The sequence below is a fragment of the Galeopterus variegatus genome, unplaced genomic scaffold, assembly GCF_000696425.1.
Source record: "Galeopterus variegatus unplaced genomic scaffold, G_variegatus-3.0.2 Scaffold16053, whole genome shotgun sequence".
Lineage (NCBI taxonomy): Eukaryota > Metazoa > Chordata > Mammalia > Dermoptera > Cynocephalidae > Galeopterus > Galeopterus variegatus.
In genome coordinates this window covers 860-22,667 of record NW_007742164.1, presented here as the reverse complement: position 1 = coordinate 22,667, position 21,808 = coordinate 860, and the positions used below count along the sequence as shown (strand labels likewise).

The window sequence follows — 21,808 nt, the reverse complement described above, 5'->3', positions numbered from 1 at the left end:
ATGGCCCCCTTGCACACCAGGGCTCAGGGGCACCACTGGGGTCTGTCAGCCCGGAAAAGGGGGTACAGTCCCTTCTGTCCTCAGATGTCTCTGGACTATTTAGAAAGAGCAGGACATGGGAGCCCTTTCTCAATGAGACATCATTTCTGAGTTCTCTTTGTTTCCCCTCCAAATTGCCTCTTTCCTTGACTTGAGGCAATAATTTAAAGTTTGCCCTTCCCCTCCACGCACACACCCCAATCCCGTCCACCTTGCTCTTACATCATCATGATCTTCTGTACCTTGCGTCCCCTGAGGCTGTTGAACTAAAAATGAAACTGTAATGACATCCTGCTATGGGTTTTTTGTTTTTTTTTTTTTTCTTTTTCTTTTTTTGGCAGCTGGCCGGTACAGGGATCTAAACCCTTGACCTTGCCTACTATGGTTTGAATGTTTGTCCCCTCCAAAACTCATGTTGAAGTTTAGTTGCCATTGTAATGGTATNGCGCCACTTCTGTTGCAGGACTCCTTCGTCGAGGCCATCTCCGTCAGAAACTTGGGCGTTGCCAAGACTGGGCCGGTGGTTGAGGACCGTGGCAGCCTCCTGCTGGAGTACGTGAATGGCTCAGCCTGCACCACCAGCGACGGCAGGCGGACCCGCTACGCCACCAGGATCCACCTCGTCTGCTCCAGGGGCAGCCTGGTGAGCACCGCAGCCTGTGCTGCTCTGGCTTCGTTCAGACTGCGTGCCTCCTGATGGTCTCGGGATGGGAACAGACCCTTCTGGGGTAGGGCGGGGGTGAGGGTGGCCTGTGGAGCACATGGGCTCAGGCAGGGAGCACATCAACATGCTCTGGTGGCTGTGACCTCCAAGTGTAAGCCGTGTCTTTCCCTTCTGAATGTGAGGTGCCACGTGCCTGGGGTTCCACAGGCGTGGATTTGCTGAGCTTTGTGGACTCTGTCTCACCCCTAGTTCTTGTGGTCTGATGATATGAGCTTTGTGGCAGTGGATCGGGTCTCAGAGACGGTTTGGTCCAAATCCCAAAATCTACAGGGGTGAAGTGGAGGCTTGGTGCGGCTCAGGTCCGTGGGTGAACAGTGAGAGACACATGTGCAACACAACACGGGATAAGAACCTCAAGCTGCGAGGAGAGAAGGTGACAGGTTGCTGTTGGCCCTGAGTTCTTACCCAGGGAGGACAGAAAACTCCACATAAAAACACTTTGGGGACGTTATGTGCAGTCCCAATTGCTTTCATTTTTAAATTGCAACAAAGTACATATAAAATGTACCATTTTATGTATATTTGCAGTGTCATGCATTCATCACCGATATCCATTTCCAGAACATTTTTTTATCATCCCAAACCCAATTGCTTTTTTACCTGAAGTTTTAGGTTTATACCAGGGTCATGTGTTTTTGGATAATTACCAAATAGGTAAATCTAGAGTGGAGATATTGGAAGTCATGTTCATTATCAACTAAATTATTACGGTCCACTTGTTAAGGGTTGGTCACAGCTTCCTCTAGCTTCACTGAAATGAACCAGCAAAACGTACTCACAGCTCTGCAGCTATCCAGTGGACACCAAGTCAGTTACACTCCAGGTGACTTGCAGACACCCAACTGCTTTTCGTCATTTAACACACTTTTTTCTAAGGTACTTTCTTTAGGGTTCAAGCACATCTCTCCAATAAGGGAATGAAATGACTGGCTGGCTAAGCACGGCCTGAGCTCTGTGAGGAAGGTGTTCCATCGATGAGACTGTAAACACCACTCCTCTGATTCGCCTGTGCTTGGGTGGCCCATTTTCTTCTCCATCCTGGGAAGAAATATGGATTCTTGGATTCCACAGGTGTACCCCCGATGCCCAGCCAAGCTGGCAATCTCTGTGTCCACTCTTGGAAGTCTCGCCTGTGCATTGCCCCTTCCCTCTCTTGTTTCGTTGCCATTGAGATAGNCCGCTGGATTAGTCTGTTTCTGTTGCTTATAACAAAATACATGGAACTGGGTATTTTATAAAGCAAACCAAGTTTATTGCTTACAGTTTCTGAGGCTGGGAAGTCCAAAGTCCATTGAGTGGTGGGAACAGTGACCCAAGGGGTCTCACGTTGCAAAATGGTGGAAGCAGAGAGAACAGAGAGAGTGAGACAGACTCTCCTCTTCTTTTAAGGCCCTCAGAACCACACCCCTGACCACCATTTTTAATCCATTCACTACAGCATGATTCTACAATCCAATCACTTCTTCAAGGCTCTACCTTTCAATTACCGTATAGCACCCTCTTAACAGTCACAGTGGGGGGCAAGTTTCTAACACCTAAAACTTGGGGGACCCAGTTCAAGCTTCAGGGGGTTTTGGGGGACATAATTCAATCCACTACAACCTGTGACCCTGGGCAGGTGTCTTTCCTTCTCTGTGCCTCAGTCTCCTCATCTCTGGGTTGTGGATACCTAAAGAAGCTAGTTTTGTGGGTCATTGTGTTCTCATAAACTCCTAGTGTAGTGCCTGGTGTGCTACCAACACTTCAGAGTGTGAGCTGCTGTCACCCAGAATGGAGGTGGTGCCCCGACGGAGAAGTAGTGTGGCACTCTGTGGGGAAACTTTCTGTTGAAACAAACACAGTAGAGCCTACAAATTATAAGTTAATAACCTCTGGAGGAGTTTTCACAAATTGAACACACCTGTATAACCAGAAGCCACATCAACAAACAGAACATTAGCACCACTTAGAAGCCTTCCTGTGGCCCCTTCCTGTCACTACTAAACCCCTCCTCTGACCTCTGACACCATAGATGAGTTTTGCCTAATTCTGAGCTTAGGTCAGTGAAATCATACATACTCTAGTGTTTTGTGTCTGGTTTTTTACATTCAGCTTTTGGTGTAGAGCGTTTTTCAAAAGCATGGACTTGAACTCAACCTAGGTTTGGATCCCAATTCTACCATTTACTCCTGGCATGATTTCTAAATATCTTAATATCCAAGCATAAGAGATAATATCTCCTTCATAGGAATGATGAGAGCATTAAATTGTAATTAGATAATACACATTAAGTACCTAGCTTATCAACTGACACATAATAAACATTCACTAGATTTTAGCTATTTTTAAGTATAAGTCTGGTATTCCTGCGATTAGATCAATGTCTATGTCATTGTATTGACTCTTACCCTGGATTTGACCTTTCAGAACACCCATCCCATCTTTTCTCTCAACTGGGAGTGTGTGGTCACTTTCCTGTGGAATACAGAGGCTGCCTGTCCCATCCAGACCATGACTGACACAGACCAGGTATGTGTGTTGTCACCTGGTTATCTCTCTGAGTTGTCTGACGGACATCTCCACCCGGGTGTCCCAGCTCTGAACTGACCCCCGCCCCGCTTTCTGAATCAGTCACTGCATCACCATCCTCTCCGTGTTGACAGTAGGCATCTGAAGCCATCCTGCATTCCTTCCCCCACCCCCAACTCCCAGGTCTCGGTAAATGCCAGGACCCTCAGTTTTATTCCCTGCACACCTTACTTCTCCATTCCACTGTCCCTTCCATGTGGCAGTGGCATCCTGGTAGGCTCTGGGCATTCTCCAGTCACTGGCAGAGGTATGACAGGTTAATAGATCACGTCACACTAAAACTTTTCATTGCCTCTTGCCTAGATGGTAAAGCCCGTATGTTTAGGTGTGATCCTATCTTTAGAGTAAAGCCCGCGTGTTTAATGTCTGCCTGAGGCTCCGAGTGCCGATTCCAGCCGCGTTTCCTTGAGGCTCCCCTGTGTCGGCCGTGTGTCTGCAGCAGCTCCCGGGCTTGTCCCACTGTTTTGGCCTCTGTCCACGCTCTCCCCCGTTGAACGCCCTCCTGCAGAGTGTAGCAATAAGCTGCTCTGTGATGTTCCTCTGAGCTCCCCAGGGTAGTGACCTGTTTTCACAGTACTGTGTGTATTTTTTTAATGGAGGGACGTGTTTCCCTTCCTCCTCCTTTTAAACTCTCTGCTAGACTGCAGACTCTTCGGCAGCAGAGACAGACCATGGCTTTTCCAAAAGAGTGGCCCCAGCGCAGGGTCCCAGCTTCGTGGGTCCTCAGTGAGGGTGGGAATGGCAGGCACCCTGTCCAAGGCCAATGTTTCCAGGGGCTGTGACCACTGCCCCATTCCCTGCATTTGGTGGACATGGGGAAGCCCAGGGCAATGCTCATTAACCTGGAAGAGGAGAGGAGATCGTTTGAGAGTTACCTGATCATAATTCCTGCCACCACCTTTAAGTGAATAATTGAAGCAGAAACAGAACGTAAGAACGTTCCTTAAGATTTTTTTTAAAAAAATTAGTTATGGATCTACGGTTCTCACTTAACTTTCCCGGTAGGGATTAGCACTAGGCAGTCATCCTACTCAGGTAAATACAATAGCCTTAATAGCTTCCAGATAAATTTAGTGTCTGAGTCTGTCATCACACTTGGCACACTTAAGGTGCTGTGTTTGAAGGGCCTGCTCAGTGCACAGGGCTACATTTTGATAGGGATTTTTAAAGTGAAAGGAGAAATACCTAGTTCTGTAAAGTGCATACGTGCAAATTTCTGAAGGTGTTTTTTCTATATCTGGTGTTTCTGTGCAATTGGTTTGAATGTGTCCCTTTCCCCCCTTTTTGTTTCCTGTAGGCTTGCTCTATAAGAGATCCCAACAGTGGATTTGTATTTAATCTCAACCCACTAAACAGTTCTCAAGGATACGTGGTCTCGGGCATTGGGAAGACTTTCGTGGTAAGAGCAATATGCATCTCCAGTTTGCTTTGAATCAAAGAGAGAGTGTGTTGAAGTCGCCTCCAGTTGGTGATTCCAGGAGGCAGGTGTCCTAATAACCCTGGGCGCTGTGTGATGGCAGCTGTTACCTGGGAGGAGATGAGAAATACAGATTTGAGGGGAAAATAAGTAAAACCATCCCACCGTCCTGGCAGACGTGAGGACTGTTATTTCTGATCCCTTGCTGTGTGTTGAGTTGCTGTCTCCAGGGCATCACCTGGGCATCACCTGGGAACTGTTAGAAATACAGATTCTCAGGCCCACCCTGGACCTCGCGAATCAGAAACTCGCAGGTGGAGTGGGGGTAGTAGTCTGATTTAACAAAGCTTCCAGGTGATGCCCAGTGAAGTTTGAGAACCACTAGTTATGAGGAAATTGTAATTGTATTACTCTGTAAAAGGGAAATGACCTGAATAGCTGTGTTCTAGAATCTTCTGACAGCACTTCCTTCATAGACAGCGTGATGGTATGTCTGGAGCCATAAGGTGGAAAATCTGTAAGTTAATGCCGTTCATTTATAAACTAAGCACTGCTAGAAAGGGAGAAAGCTTTTTAAAAATCTTGGTTTTGATTAAGCTTGCAAACAGGAAATTGGGATGAGAATGTTTTGTAAAAATTTGATGCAGAGAAGAACTTTGTAGGTAAAATGCCACATACAGAAGAGCATACAGGTTGACCCACAGCCCAGGAAAACACCTGAACGGGGTTTGTCCCTTCGCAGCACTTTGTGTCCTCCTATCCCCCAGTCCTCCAGCATTTTTAAAAAAGGGATTTTCTCCATTTCATAATGTGTTTGATAATGGCCTCCGTATTAAAAATTAGTTCTAGTACTGTTGGTCATACTCGTTAGTGTATAATAGGTAAGCGTGTACTTAGTTGCCTGTACTTTGTGAGAGGCAGGCGAGAACTTCATTGAACCTCATAAAGAACCCTAGAGACAGGCTGGAGAGGCTCTGCCTTGTGCACCAGCAGGGGCGTTAGCAGGTGGCATCTGCATATCATGGCTCTCGGTTGCAGACAACAGAGACTGACTCTGGGTCAAAAAGCAGAAATGGATTTGATTGGAAAGGCTTCCAGGCTGCTCCTGGGATTCGGGCCCAGCCAATGTGCTGCCAGGAGAGCTTGGGACACCACTGCCCATGAGCCGACCACTTGGCATCACAGGCAGAGCCACCTGGGTTTCCGCCACCCTATCCCGCTGGGCTCAGCTGCCACAGCTAATCCTCCCCACGCTGGTGGGACCTGAGCACCACCGAATGCAGGGCATGCAGATGCGGGGCTGTGGGATGTGGAGCAGGGCCCAGGCTTCTCTCAGCTCTGTCATTAATGTACAGGCAGGACTTTGGAGGAAGGAAGGGGAACCTGCCTCTGATTTCTGTGATCACCCTGCACGCAGCTCATGTGACTGCAAGAGCACTTGAGAGGAGTCTAGTTTTATTGGCCATTGCTTAAGGAGGAAATTTTGGTCTTTAAGAAAAACACTAATAATATGTAGTCCTGAGTGCTGTTTTCATTGTCTGTTAACACTGAACAGACATAGGAAAGTCTTTCTTGGGCCGAGCCACTGGCGCACTCGGGAGAGTGCGGCACTGGGAGCGCAGTGGCGCTCCCGCCATGGGTTCGGATCCTATATAGGGATGACCGGTGCGCTCACTGGCTGAGCGTGGTGCGGCTGGTCTCAAAAAGGACAAAAAAAATAATAAAAAGAAAAGTCTTTATCTTCGTACCAAAGACCATATTCTACTTCATTTCCACAACTACTGTAAACTTAACTTATTTTTAATGGAATGATAATTTTATTAGTCCACTTTTGTTGCTTGTAACAAAATACCTGCAACTAGGTGATTTATACAGAAAACAAAATTTATTGCTTATAGTTTTCTCAGACTGGGAAGTCCAAAGTCCATCTGGTGGTGGCAACAGTGACCCAGGGGTCTCACATTGCAAGATGGTGGAAGCAGAGAGAGAGAGAGAGACAGACTCTCCTCTTAAAGCCCTCAGAACCGCACCCTGACCACCATTTTTAATCCATTCACTACTGCACGGTCCTACAATCCAATCACCTCTTTAAGGCTCTTTCAGTTACCATAATAGGATTTCCCATCCTCTTAACAGTCACAGTGGGGGCTAAGTTTCTAATACGTAATACTTGGGGGACATAATTCAAGCTTCAGTGAGTTTTGGGGTGATATAATTCAATCCACTACAGTAATCAACATCTTTAACAAATACAGGACATCACTTTATATTTACTTATAACTAATGACTTCAATTATGTATACTTTCTCTAAAATAGCTAAAAATATCATAGAATTATTGCTTATATATATATTCCCTGTATTATATATGGACATTTTTACATGCAGCAGTGTATCTGATGCATTTATAGCTACATGGCTGTGTAAATAAAACCACACGTACTGAATATTTGAGGCAATTTATGGGTGTTGCTGTTTCAACTTTGATTTTTGCCTTACGTTCTAACTTTAGGACTTAACTGCCCATATGTGGAAAGCTGGTAAATAATAGATGTTTAACCTGGGGGATTTTGTGTTGCTGGGGATCTTATCTGTGGTGAGTGACATGGCCTCAGTACCTCTGTATGGTTCTTCCCGTCCGGCCTACAGTTTAATATCTGTGGCACGATGCCGGTCTGTGGGACCGTCGATGGAAAGCCGGCTTCTGGCTGTGAGGCAGAAACCCAGATAGAAGACCTAAAGAATCTGAAGCCGGAAAGACCAGTTGGATTCGAGAAAAGCCTCCAGCTGTCCACAGAGGGCTTTATAACTCTGACCTACAAAGGGCCTCTTTCCACTGCCACAGGTGAGCTTAGCGCTGAGGTGTTTTTGCAGCTGAGAAGGGGCCAGTGGTTGTATGTCTGACAACTGTGCGCCTTTCTGAGCCTGTAGTGTGAGCACCTCTCTCGTGTTCTCATCGTATTCCCAGCCCTCCCGCCCCGGGCACACGTGCACACACACTCACGTGCCCTCCTGCTGTGTGGGCTTTGGCCAGGCCCTTTCAGTGTCACTCCGCAGCTCCAGAGGGCTCGCGCTAGCTGTCCTGTCCCCGTGAGCTCTCCTGCCTCCCCGCCCTGAGCCTCCGCTTGTCCGGCACCTCCAGTTGTTCTCTGATGTGGAGCACGTCCACCTTTTCTTTTTACTTGTTTCTATTAGGTACTGAGGAGGTGATAGGGGATGATAATAAAAGTTATTTAATTTTTTCCTAAATTTTCTCCTTTCCTGCTATTCTTCCTCTCAATCCTTATGGTATCTTTATGTAATCAGTACAAGTTTGCTGTGTTAGATTTGTTAACACCTCTACTCTATTATGTAGCTGTGCGTATGGCAGAAACTCAGTTGCCATTTCTTGTGTGATAAAGTGCAGGGTCTGGTCCAGGCCCTTATGATGGTGGTGGTGGTGGCAGCCACAGCTTCTGTGTCTTAAACACTTTCTGTGTGCCAGTCCTACACTAAAATGCTGTTGTGTACATTTTCTGATTAATTCTTACACCAGCCTTCTGAGTCTTATCTCTCTTTTGTGCCCCAGCCCTTCTGTTCAGCCACTGCCTTGTACCGAAGGTAGGAGAGGTCACATGCCTGGGACAAAGCTAGTGGCTCGTTGGTGGTCGGACTTAGGACCCAGGTCTCCTGGATTCTGATCCTGGCTTTGCCAACTACTGCGTTTCTGTGATACAGATGAGGAAATGGAGGCCCACAGAAGTGCAGCCCAGGGCCACACAGCTGGTTAGAAGGGCTGAGATTGGAATCCACGTCTGGCTTCTGGACCCATGCTCTTTCCGTCACGCCAGGGTCAACTTGGGAGGGTCAGTGTGTCGAGTCTGGAGGGGGGTGGGTGGCTCCACTCTCCTGGATTTGCTACACCCCAGTCCGCAGCCATCTGTTGCTTTTGCACGTCACACCTAAAGCTAGCAAATAGTGAAGATTGTCACGACCCAGGAGGGGAACTGCAGGGCTGAAGAAAAGCTTCCATGGGTTCTGGAAAGGGCAGTTCAAAAGTTGGGAACATGAGCCCAGGTGCCATCAGATCTCTGAAGGGTAGTCCTTTTGAAAAGAAGTTAGGTTTCTTCTGTATAATTTGTAGGGGAGGATTTGGACCCAAGATCAAAGTTACAGCAAGATTATTTTAGTTGATTTAAAGGAGAACTTTTTAGTAGAGCTGGACAAAGTGGGTGGATGTGTTGGTTGCCTCGGGAGGAAAGAGCCACCTCCAGGTGACCAGCACATGTGGAGTGTCCACCTCAAGGGCGCAGCGTAGAGTGTATCGCTCTTGTTTCTGTTCATCCCATGTGGTTCTAGCCACGTTCATTTCCTCTTGAAGAACTTCATAGACATGTGATTTTCTCGTGAGTGCTGCGGCAGAGTGCCTAACCTCACTGAGCTCTGACACAGTCCTTTCTAAAGATAGTAATGGAAACTGATGCCGAAGCCCAGGGACGGAGGTATTCTGGAAGGGAAAGCTGCCGCTGGAATCCTCCTGATGGAGTTGGCGAGCTCAGGGTAGTGATGGGGTGGTGGTAATCCTTTGCTTTATGGATGAAGGTTCTTAAACTCTTGCTCATAAAGCCGGCCACTATTTGACCAAAAAGCAACATGCTTCTTTCTTTTCATAATTCTTTTGCTCTCCAGTTTGACAGTACTGTTTTAAAATGAAATAGGTCAGTCATGTGTATAGGATTTCCTTTTTGAAAATCATTGTGTATATTTCAGGGTGACCAGCATGGTCATGTGGTTGACACGGTCACCACATGTGGGCTGCTGGATTTGCATCCAGCCCGAGCCCTCTGGGCTGCAGCAGCAGCACTTAGAGCTGTGTCACCTCAGGATTGCTGCTTTGCCTCCCTTCGCTTCAGTCCCTCGTGTGGGATGGGGACTCCGTGCTCCCCGGCCCCTCGCAGGTCATCATGGGAGTTAAACAACTAGGAGAGGCTTGCTCATTACAGCTGCAGCCCCCTGCTCCACTGCAGCCTGTGCTGTCCACCTGGCTGCAGGAGCCACCTCAACGGTCTTCCTGCTTTTGCCCTCGCGGGATAGTCTGTCTTCCACACAGCAGTCAGAGTGATGTCTGTTGGATGTTGGATCATGTCACTCCCAGCTCAGAGCCCTCTGGTGGCTCCGCGTTGCACCTCCAGTGGAAGCCAGCGCTCACAGAGGCTGTAGCACGCCCATCGGGGCTCTCTGATTTATCACCTCTGCCCTTCCCCTCACTCCCGCTGGCCCCTGCATCTGAAACGAGAGGGCCTTGTGCAGCCTTTGTTCCTGGACAGCTAGCACATGTGAGGGCAGGCATGTCCTCCGCTTCTCTCTCTCCTGTATGGCGCAGGCGTTGAGTCTTTGTTGAATAAGTCAAGAGATGACAGTTACATTGTTTTCTGATCTTCGGATTGATAACCTGATGCGGGGAATTGAGTACTTTCTGAGAGAATAAGAATGCCAGGATGTTAGCTCATGGTTGAAACCCATCATAACGCAAGTCACTGTTGCAATCAGTGTGAGGCCCCTCTGTGCTCAGGTCAAGTCCGCTGACATAGTGCCCTGGCGGGATTGCTTTGGAGGGCAGCTGTGAGGCTCGCTGTGGTGGTGGCGTTGTCCTGCTGTGTTTATGGGCTGTGTCGTGCATACTGTTCTGGTTTCTTAAAATGGGGCCTTCTTGTTTCCCCAGGCACTGCTGATGCTTTCATCATCCGCTTTGTTTGCAATGATGATGTTTACCCAGGAACCTCAAAATTCCTGCATCAGTACATCAGCTCTGGGCAGGGCATCCGCAACACTTTCTTTGAGTTTGAAACTGCGTTAGCCTGTGTCCCTTCTCCAGTGGATTGCCAAGTGACCGGTAAGGCTGTAAAGTCTGAGAATTAATAGGCTGGTCGGGAGTGTGTGTGTATGAGAGCGTATATGGGTGTGAGTGTCTGTGTACGTATGTCTGTGTGTGGATATTCGTGTTTGTGTATGGTGTGTGTGTTTTGTTTTACAGGCAGCATGACGTGTGTTACATATTTCCTTTGAGTGATACTTAGAGTTGTAATGTTTCTCTTGAAGAGAATTCGGACACATAATTAGTTGTTTCAAGCTATGTTTTGGGATCAGATGCTGCTTAAGAACACAGAAAAAAACTCAGAGGAAAAAAAAAAACAAATGCACACTGCCAAAGCCTCTTATTAGAGGCAGAAAAAGACGTTAAAACGCCATCCCCTGGACCCTGCAGCTGAGGTTGGCCCGCAGCCTCCAGGGCGACGGTGCCTCCTGCTGGAGGGACGTTTTGAGAGACACGGCGGGTGTGTGTTTCTGTAGGCAGAGTCTCTCAACCTCCTGTGGACTTGTCTCTCACAGTCAGAAATGTCAAGTTTGCGCCTCAGCAGTCTGTCCTCGGGGTGAGAGGTTTCTCCAGGGCTAACAAGAAGGCAGAGTTTTGCAGCATGTGCTCGGTGTGTTTCAGACCCAGCTGGAAACGAGTATGATCTCAGCGGCTTAAGCACAGTCAGGAAGCCTTGGACTGCTGTTGACACCTCAGATGATGGAAAAAAGAGGACTTTTTACCTGAGCGTCTGCAATCCTCTGCCTTACATTCCCGGCTGTGGTGGTGAGCTCCGGCTAGTCTTCTTATTTAATCTGTTCGTGTCATTACGACATTTGACTCAGGGCCAACCTCCCTGCCCTCCTATTTCTCACCCTAAAACCTACTCTACTGATCTTTCAGGCAGTGCAGTGGGGTCCTGCTTGGTATCAGAAGACAACAGCTGGAACCTGGGGGTGGTACAGATCAGTCCACAAGCCGCGGCCAATGGGTCCCTGAGTATCGTGTATGTCAATGGAGACAAGTGTGGGAACCAGCGTTACTCCACCAGGATAACGTTCGAGTGTTCTCAGATAGCGGTGCGTGTTGTCTGTGGCTACTTCCGTTTCCCATGGCCCTTCCACCTCTGAATCTAATGTCTTTTCCAAAACTTGCCTGTCTTTTCACGGATATTTGGTCATTGGTAGGGTTTAACTAGAATGTGTTATTTTCTCCCAGGTCTTAGATGTTTAATAGATACTATATATTTTGCTCCTGGAGGTTAAAGATTGGTTAAATTGTGGCTATCATTTGATTTTTTTTTTTTAATAAATGGAAAAACAAGTAAACTGTTTTATATTATAGGGATCACCAACGTTTCAGCTCCTGGATGACTGTGAGTACGTGTTTGTCTGGAGAACGGTGGAAGCCTGTCCTGTTGTCAGAGTGGAAGGTGAGAGCCGGGCCTGTCCTTTACAAGCCGTCATACGTGTTTAAAGTAGCAGATGTTCTAAACAGTAACGTAGACATGAAACCCTGTAATGGTCGCATGTGGGATCGTGAAATGCATATAAGTGGACAGATACTTTCTTATCTCTGAGCTTTTTACTCTAATACATTGCTAATTTTACCAGTGACATTTACCTTACATTCCTGGGTTGATGGGTTTTTGTCTTCTCACACTTGAAAACACTAATGTGGGGTTTTGTTTTGTTGTGTTTTGTTTGATGAAGAAGGCCTAAGTTTTTCTAGAAAGCTGTTCGTCAGGCAGTTTGTGTTGTATATAAACAAAGTAATGTGGAAATGGCTTTTAATGCCCGTTTTAAGATGGTGCTAACCTGATTAAAATTTCTGAAGCCTTCTGCTAGAAGGTGAATGCACGTGCACTTACAGTACCCTTGGCTTTTTATGTTTTCTCAAAGGAGACAATTGCGAGGTTAAAGACCCACGGCACGGCAATGTGTATGACCTGAAGCCTCTGGCCCTCAATGACACCGTCGTGCTTGCCGGCGAGTACACCTACTACTTCCGGGTCTGTGCGAAGCTCTCCCCAGGCATCTGCCCCACCAGTGACAGGTCCAAGGAGGTGTCATCCTGTCAGGAAAAGCGGGGACCGCAGGGATTTCAGAGAGTGGCAGGTACATCATCTTTTCCTCTGCTTTTGCTGCGGAAGAGTAGAATTAAATTTTAAGATTTGCCGAAGATGGCATTTCTCTTGACGAGGAGGAGGAATGACTGTTACGTTCTGGTGAAACCACATGTTACTGTTTCTGGTGTCACTTGGTTTTCTTACCCAGAATACACATGAGGAGTGTTGTTAGCATATGTTCATTTTATTCTTGTTCAGCCGTATAACTCACTGGCTGTAAGATCATATTTCTTTATCACAACATTGGGACACACCGAGCTAGCCAGTAACGGGTGTTCTGAGGTGTAGTACTTTCTAGAATTGAGTCAAAGAGGATGCATTTAGTATGGGGTTTATAAAACTTTCAGGGCAGACTGTTGGTCATTTATGCTCTCTCAGCGGTCAGGCAAGATTTAAATAAGTTTAAGAACTCTTAAAAGTAAAGCTGAGATAGCTAACAAGGTGAGTTTGTGGCAGCCCTTACGTGCGTAGAAGAGTTGACGTTCTCTTACCTGATTAGGATGTCATTGTGCCATGATTTGTCTATCATGTTGCAACCTTGGGCAAGAAAAGGGCTTGGTTTTATTCCTCCTCCCGTGTGATGTGACAAGGAGCCTGTGGTGCAAGGCCAGTAGGTCAAGGAGGCTTCATCTTCTAACTCTCTGAATGCGTGACGTGACGTGACTTCTGGTAATATAAGCACGGCAACCTGCGGACTTCTTGAACCAGACCTTGTTTGATGTGCTTCTTCCTGGACAGGTCTCCTTACTCAGAAACTGACTTATGAAAATGGGTTGTTAAAAATGAACTACACTGGGGGGGACACTTGCCATAAGGTGTACCAGCGCTCTACAACCATCTATTTCTACTGCGACCGCAGCACCCAGAAGGTGAGCGTGGCATCTTCCCAGGGGCATCTTCCACCCTGTTGTCTTTATAAGATGAATCTGCTTGCAGATCTCATGAAATCTGGTTAACTTAGAGTACATTATTTACAGAAAGTATGTTGAAACCTCCATCAGTTTGTAAAGATTTTAATGAGTATAGCCATCCCTTACGATTTTCATCCTTCGAAATTCAAAGTATAAACTAAACTAGAGTTTTGCATTCCCATTTTTTATATATGTTCATCTTAACTTTTTCAGCCAGTATTTCTAAAGGAGACCTCAGATTGTTCCTACTTGTTTGAATGGCGAACACAGTATGCCTGCCCACCTTTCCAAGTGACCGAATGTTCATTCAAGTAAGTTGATATATTGTTGACTCTTTTGGACAGTTAGACTAATTTGATATGATTTTGCTTTAGTAATTAATGATCTCGGTGAGGGATAGATTAGCCAGTTAGTTAATTTCTCTAGGCCTCAGTTCCCTAATTTTGGGGGGCTGGGGGACGCAACTGGCTGGTATAGGGATCCAAACCCTTAGATCTCATGTTACAGCACCATGCTCTAACCAGTTGAGCTAACCAGCCAGGTCTCAGTTCCCTAATATTAAAGTGAGGAGTCGGGTTAGGTTGACTCTCAGATCCTTCACAGCCATGAGATTCTGTGATCATTTTGTGTTCAGATGCATGTGGGGAAGTGGTTGGAGCTGCAAGTTCACGGGTCTGTGTGGAGTGGAGAAGAGGCCAGGAGGTCCCCTGCCCTCTGCTGCTTCCTCAGACACTGCCTGTGTCTGGGGACGCAACAGCAGAGACTGCACGGTCCCCTTTTTCCAAGTCCTCACAGTGTGGAGCGGTGATGGAGGGCCACGCAGATGGGTGGTGGTGTTGGAGAGCGCGTGACAGGGATGACACCAGCCTGCAGGCTTTTCTGCGGCCAGTACGGGTCCTTTTGGTCTCTTTGTTGCCCATGACTCAAATGCACCCCTGCGATTGGGTGATGTGGTGGCTCCGGCGACGAGGCAGAGGTCTCCATTGTGTGTGAATTGCCACAGAATTGCTCTTGGAATGTTCCCAAATAGACACCTACGTCCCATCCCTGGAGACGCCGGTTTTGTAAGGCTTCAGTTCTGTATTTTGTAGGGACATGCTGACAGTTCTGGTGTGTGCTGAAGCCACCCCGTAAATAACCGCTTAGTCACGGTACTTTCTTGGGAAAATACAGCTGTTTCTGTTTCCTTCCACCCTCTGTCCAGTTGGGTCATCTGTTTTTTTCTATAGGTGAAATCGTAATTTAAGTCTTAGTCACATATATAAATATATACATTTAGTAATTTACATTTAGTAGCTTTAAGACATAATTTTAGTAATGTTACTTTTCCATTCAATGTTTCATAATATTTTTACGTCAATCAAGTTCATTTCTCATTTCTGACGGATGTGAACTATTTTTCCAAGCAGGTGTCTCTGATTTACTTAGCCATCCTCTACTGTCTTGAGGGCTGTCTTCAGTTTTCTGATATTTATGTATAAGGAGTAAATTTTTGTTTCCCTTGTACATAAAGCTTTTCTCCTAAAAATATTTTTAGGCTGAGTTTTTAAAAGTAGAATCCAGTAAGTCAAAGGATAATTTTATAACTGATAAAATTCGATACATGTATTTTGTAATACATTCAAGGAGTTTTAAAACATATGAGATGACATGTCTGCCCCTCCCCCATCCTCTCAGCTCAACCTCACTCCACTTTTTACCATATCTTCTTGTAGTTCATTTCGGACCCTTCCATAAGTCTAAATAAAACATACATACATCCCTGTTTAAAAATGCAGTTCACCAGGGCTGGTCTCGTCTCTTCTCTCCCTACCCCACTTTGGTTAGTTTTGATTGATTTCTTCGAGGACTGCTGGTAGCACCTTGGGTCATGCCCGTGTGCTCTGTGTCTCGTGCCATCACCGGTAGCCATCCCTGGCTCCCTGCTGTCCCTGGTTCAGGCTCCTTTCTCGCCCCTGCACTGCCAGGGTAGCTCTTGGTCTCTCGGCCTCCCTGCCTCCGCCCTTGCCACACATTTGACTAGTCCAGTGCAGTAGTCGAGATGACCCTGTGATGATACGTCAGGCTGCGTATGTTGCTGAAACCCTTCAGTGCACTGTCTGCCCCTCTCCTCTGGAGCCACAAGCTGCAGTCCTTCCTGTGACTCACAGACCCTGCGTGGGACGGCCCGGGGTCAGGTCTCGGCTCGTCTGTCTCCTGCTCACTCCTGCACACGGCTCCACTCCAGCCACACCCGGCTTCTCGCTCTTCTTCCAGCGTGCCAGGCTCGCCTGCCTCAGGCCCTCTGCCTGCGATGCTTGTTGCCGGGCCAGCTGTTCCATTGCTCTCAGAGTTTACTCAGGTGTCAGTAAGGCCTTTCCTGGCTGCTCTGTCTAAAATTTCACCAACTCCTCCCACCCCCAAACTTTATGCCCCCCTTCCCTGCCATTTCTTTTCTTCAGCTCTTATTGCCATCTGGTACACTATATGTTTTTAAAGCTTGTCTAGTTTGTGGTCTTTTTCTTCCTCTAATAACTTTGGTAAACTTCGTAAGGTTGGCAACTTTATCTGTCCTGCTCACTGCGATGCGGCTAGTTCAGCTTGTAATTTTTGGATGAAACAGCAATTTTCACTCTCCTAGCATAGAAATGGTGTCTGTAATTGTTCTGCATGCTGGGCCTGGTGCTTCCTGGTGGCAACAGAGTATTTGTCTTGCTCACCATTAGTATTGTATCTGCTGCATGGTCGGCTCTCAATAACTGTCCATTTATGGGATTTGTGTAGTAAGTGACCTTTAGCCTGAGCAGAAAGGTCAACACAGCCCATTTTTATTTTGGTGACCATTGGTGGCCTCAGGTATAGATGATAGGTGGCCTGCCTTGGCTGCTCCTGTGAGCGTCTGAGCTGTCAGCTCTAGCCAGCAAGCTCCCCTGCCCGCTGGCCAAAGCATGGACAGAGCTGGCTTGTCAGACTTGTTTTGTTGTTGTTGTTAATGCTTAATTTTGTTAAAGCAAGTGTTGGAGTTTCCTGAAGTCAGAGTTGTGTTGTTGCTGGTGATTGGATGTGAGAGAGTTCATTTCCAGCCTAACATTCTGTCCCTGGGTGAGATTTGATTTACAGGGTGTTGGAGATAGACTGTGCCTGAAATACTCAAGCCTTTCCAGAAAGGGTGCTAAGTTTTTAGCAACAACTGACCCTAACCACAGCATGCTCTTCCCTTCAGAGACACAGCGGGAAATCCCTTCGACCTCTCATCCCTGTCAAGGTACAGTGACAACTGGGAAGCCATCACCAGGACAGGGGCCACCGAGCACTACCTCATCAACGTTTGCAAGTCTCTGTCTCCACAGGGTGGCACTGGTGAGAGGGACTCTTCATGGGTGATGCTTATAGTCAACATCAACAGGGAAGAGGGGGTAGGAGTAGGATTCTTTGAAGGTGCTTTACTCTCTGCAGCATGTGAGTGGTTTGGCCAAGAAGCAGCAGCAGGAGGAGTCGTGTAAGGGTCTAATTAGGCTGATCCTCATGTGGCCCAGGACAAACCAGTGCCGAGGGCACTGCTGGGAGCCTTATGACCTTTTCTGAACGTGAGGAGATAGAGGCAGATGGAAGTAAGGATGGCAGAGAGTGAGCTCCTCCTAGCAGGGGTGGCAGGAGGATGGAGCGGGGATCGGCTGTGCAGCTGTGCGTGTACTGAGTGTGGGGGTGGTCCTCCCGTGACGCAGGGCCAGCTCACCCAGGCCCTTAGTGCTGGGACGAGATTAGAAATCAGTTACACACGTGGGCCCAACAGCTTTCCCCAGTGATCTTGGTGCCACCCACGGCCTCTTGGAGTCTTGAAGATGAAACTCGTCCTGTTTTCTTAGAGTTTAGTACAGCCCCACCCACGTCTTCCATGGCCCAACTCCAAGCGGGTACTGGCTTTTTAACTACAGAAAGTGGTTTTCATCCTCTGTGGTTTGAGGCTGGGGGCCCACTTCTTGCCTCACTGTGCTCTAGACCCACTGGTGTGGGATTAGTTCACCCAGGGCACTTGGCACAGACATTTCGGGAACTGAGAAACCAGCAGAGCCCTTGTAACTTCTTGAATAGAGTGCATGAGTGTAGGCCATTTAAAATGTTCCACTGGCTTAATGTAGGAATTTTAGTCCTGTCATATCTGGGGTTCAGAAATAATTCGGACCATTGCATCTTGAATATCCCTCCATATCCCATGCCTGCCCCTAGTCCATCTGTAGTGAAACAGCCTTTACATGAGTGAGGACTGATGGGTGTCATTGTCGTCTGACCTGTGTGAAAGAAAGAGCAGGTGATAAGGAGTGTGAAGTTCTGTGGCAGTCTAACATTCCTTGCCAGAAAAAGTTGTGCTCTGGATTGGAGAGTCACTGAAGGTAACTCTTGACTGTGGCTTCCCCTGTTGCAGAGCCCTGCCCTCCTGAGGCGGCGGTGTGTCTGCTGAATGGCTCCAAGCCCTTGAACCTGGGCCAGGTGAGGGATGGGCCGCAGTGGAGAGATGGCATAACCATCCTGAAGTACGTTGACGGCGACTCGTGTCCAGACCAGATTCGGAAAAGGTCGACCACCATCCGATTCACCTGCAGCGAGACCCAAACGGTAGGTGGAAGCTTCTTAGCCTCCGCTGCTGCTTTGGGGAGCTGTGCCCCCTTGAGGGTCAATGGCACCCACGTCCTTATTTCCCTGGAGACACAGAGTGAAGAGCTCAGGGTGACACAGCTTAGTGGAGGGCCAAGGCCAGCAATCGGGGAAATGGACTTCCTCCCTGGCTCCTGAGATGCTTAACCTGCAATTCTATTTCTGAATGAGTTGCTTCTCTTTGGAGGTTGGCAGATCCCCTGAAGGTGGTAGAGAAAAAGTGATATCTGATGACAGGCCCTTTGTATCCATGGAGGCAGCTTGGGAAGAGCGAGAAGGCTGGACAGGACTGGGTCAGAGGGGCTCTTTCCGCCTTGCTTGGCTAATTACCTACCTCTGTAAACTGCTTCCCTGTTAATCGCACAGGCATGCCTGTCTGGCCAGTTGCTGTGAGGCTTAGAGAGCAGCGGTAGGGAGTGCCGAGTGTCCCTTTTGGCACACAGTAGGTGAGCATTTGGTGGGGCAAGTCTCAGCTCTGGGACCGAGTCCTTCCCTGATTGGTTGGGGTGGCAGCTAAGCAGGTGTCACCTGCGTCAATGGTTTCTCTCTGAGGGTGTGGTGAAGCCCCGTGGGCTGTTGTGTGCTTAGGGCTGTCGCTGTGTTTGGGGATGAGGTCCTCTGGGCAGCCTGCTCAGCATTCAGATGGGCCACCCAGCACCCTGCAGCTGTGCAGTGCTGGAGGAGCCTGGGATGGGGGAGTTGCAGGTACTGGACATGCCCCTTGACCGGAGGGGCAGGTGAGGCTTCCTCTTGGGCAGAAAGTGCAGAGGCTTGGCCTAGAGCCGGGAGCCAAGGGGCCCTGGAAGCCTGGCCCTTGGGGCTTTCTCATCTGTGCCTGAGCAGGGAGGCCCCAGGCTCCACGTGGGAAGGAGAGGTGAGGTGGTGTGTGGGGCTCTGCATCCCTTGCCCAGGAGGCTGGACCCCAGTGTGGGCTTGTCAGGTTAGACCACCAAGGTGTTGTGGGTTTTATCTGGGGAGGAGGCTCTGCTGAATGGATCTCACCCTGCTCTGTGGTGGACGTGAGCATTTTGAGATGCCCAGAGCAAGCAGCAACCAGGGTCAGTGGAAGGATTAGGAGAAATGACAGTTCTTTTGGTGGGTCTTTTCATTTTGACCATAATAACAGATTTTAGTTCGTTTTTTAGGATTGTATCAATTATTTCCTCATTTGTGTCTCCCAGTAGCCATTGGCACATCCTTTGCCCACCTGTCCCTAACCCCTGCCTTGTGCCTCTGCCTCCGCCTTAGGAGACCTTCCTGGCCCTAGAGTGGGTTTTCTGGCTCTGGGGAGTTTTACCTGCCTGTGTGTGCATATTAAGCCCGCAGTGCCCCCTTTGGAACACACAGTGACCCTTCGCTTTTCCGATCTGCACCCCATCCCATACAGACATTGAGACACAAATTCCCTGTGCTTCTGGTGTTCTGCAAAGGAGCTTCCCCATGTTATAAGTTGAAATGTGCTATACATCAAACTTGTGCGATGACTTTGGAAACTGCCTGTCCTGTGTTGTAGAACTCCAGGCCCATGTTCATCAGTGCCGTGGAGGATTGTGAGTACACCTTCTCCTGGCCCACGGCCGCTGCTTGTCCTGTGAAGAGCAACGTGCATGACGACTGCCAGGTCACCAACCCTAGCACAGGTGAGAGATGGTGCCGGCCACCAGTCCCAGCACAGTGGGGAGACAGTGCCGGCCACCAGTCCCAGCACAGTGGGGAGACAGACAGTGCCGGCCACCAGCCCCGGATCAGGGGATAGACAGTGCCAGTCACCAGCCCCGGATCAGGGGATAGACAGTGCCGGCCACCAGCCCCGGATCAGGGGATAGACAGTGCCAGTCACCAGCCCCGGCACAGTGGGGAAACCCAAGGAGCAGCTGTGGGGAGGAAGGCTCCTTGGGCAGAAGTTTTCTGTGGTGTGTGGGGGTGTGTTTGGCCACCTGTGTGAGCTCCCTGGGGTCACTGTGTCCCCTCCTCTTCTGCTTTCCAGGACACCTGTTCGATCTGACTTCCTTAAGTGGCAGAACTGGGTTCACGGCTGCGTACAGCGAGAAGGGGCTCGTCTTCATGAGCATCTGCGAGGAGAATGAGAACTGCTCTCCCGGAGTGGGTAAGGGCGCTGCTGCTCTCGCGTCCTCTGACTCTCCCGTCCACAGGCTGTCCCCGGCCTGACCGCATGCCCATGGCACAGGAGATGAGGGGAGCCAGCAGGTCAAACGCCTTTATATCTTGCAGCAGTCAGCTGACGGGGGCACGGGGATGTGTGGCCATGTGATGAAACGTTACGTGTAATGTCTTACCTATGATTTTGTAGTGTGGGCTTGCAGACTTCTTATCGGAAAACTGGCCACTGAATCTGCGACTGTGTGTTTTTTCTTCTGCCCTTCTCATGTGGCGCAGGGGCCTGCTTCGGACAGACCCGGATCAGTGTGGGCAAGGCCAACAAGAGGCTGACCTACGTGGATCAGGTCTTGCAGCTGGTCTATGAGGACGGCTCCCCTTGTCCCTCCAAATCGGGCCTGAGCTACAAGAGTGTCATCAGCTTTGTGTGCAGGCCCGAGGCCAGGCCGACCAACAGGCCCATGCTCATCTCACTCGACAAGCAGACCTGCACTCTCTTCTTCTCGTGGCACACACCTCTGGCCTGCGAACAAGTGGTGAGATGGCGTGGCAGCATCTGTCAGTACTGTGGGTCGCCCCCTACCCCCCGCCCACAGAGACCCCACCAACCTCAGCCACTCCTGATTGTCCCACTACTGAAGTGGAGTGAAAGTGCCAGCTGCTGTGTAACAAAGCGTTTGGAGATGTTTATCCAGTCTTTGGGCTTTTTGTTGTTGTTTTAGTGTTTACTTTTTGTGGATGACTTAATGGTGATTAGGAAAATGTTTTTGTAGACTTAAGTGCAGTCTTTCCTGTTTAACAGACGGAATGTTCTGTGAGGAATGGAAGCTCTATTATTGACTTGTCCCCTCTCATCCACCACACCGGTGGTTATGAAGCATACGACGAAAGTGAGGACGATGACTCCGACACCGACCCTGACTTCTACATCAACATTTGCCAGCCGCTTAACCCTATGCATGGGGTGGCTTGTCCTGCTGGTTCTGCTGTGTGCAAGGTTCCCGTTGATGGTTCCCCAATAGTAAGTGTGGGATATCCAAGGGTGGAGATCACTTTTAGCAATAACTTTTATGTTGTGTTTCTTGCTTTCAATGGAGAGTCATTCAAGCAGAGAGTGCAGAAGTTAGCTGGGACTATGTGTGTTCTGGGTTTGCTAAGAGAAGATTATTGTGAGGGTTTGTACATGGAACTATCAGTTGATAATGGTAGCCAGAAAGTCTTTCAGCTGTGTAAGAAAATCTGAACACATAGGTATAGATAGACTTTTTTGTATCATGTTAGGAACCTCAGAGTTGATCAAGAGAAGTTTTTAGGTAAAGTGGCAGGAAAGAACATTGGCATAGTTTGGTTTCTTTCTTTGAAATGCTTGTCTGGTGTAATTAAAACACTTGTGAAATACAAGCACTTTCTTTGATAACAAGCTCGTTAAGGGCAACATC

At 48.4% G+C, this 21,808-nt stretch overlaps 1 protein-coding gene across 1 annotated transcript; it reads left to right on the top strand.

The window, feature by feature from the left end:
- Positions 1–502: 502 nt before the first annotated feature.
- LOC103582394 (cation-independent mannose-6-phosphate receptor-like) lies at positions 503–21,390 on the top strand (the record flags this gene model as incomplete). The annotated part of the gene is made up of 17 exons (XM_008563999.1): positions 503–682; positions 3,170–3,271; positions 4,629–4,730; positions 7,397–7,592; positions 10,449–10,619; positions 11,223–11,366; positions 11,484–11,659; positions 11,925–12,012; positions 12,482–12,697; positions 13,447–13,577; positions 13,833–13,930; positions 16,822–16,958; positions 18,022–18,212; positions 19,765–19,891; positions 20,239–20,358; positions 20,649–20,905; positions 21,172–21,390. Coding segments are annotated over 17 exons (2,655 nt in total), but the record flags the coding sequence as incomplete, so codon positions are not given.
- Between the last annotated feature and the right edge of the window lie 418 nt (positions 21,391–21,808).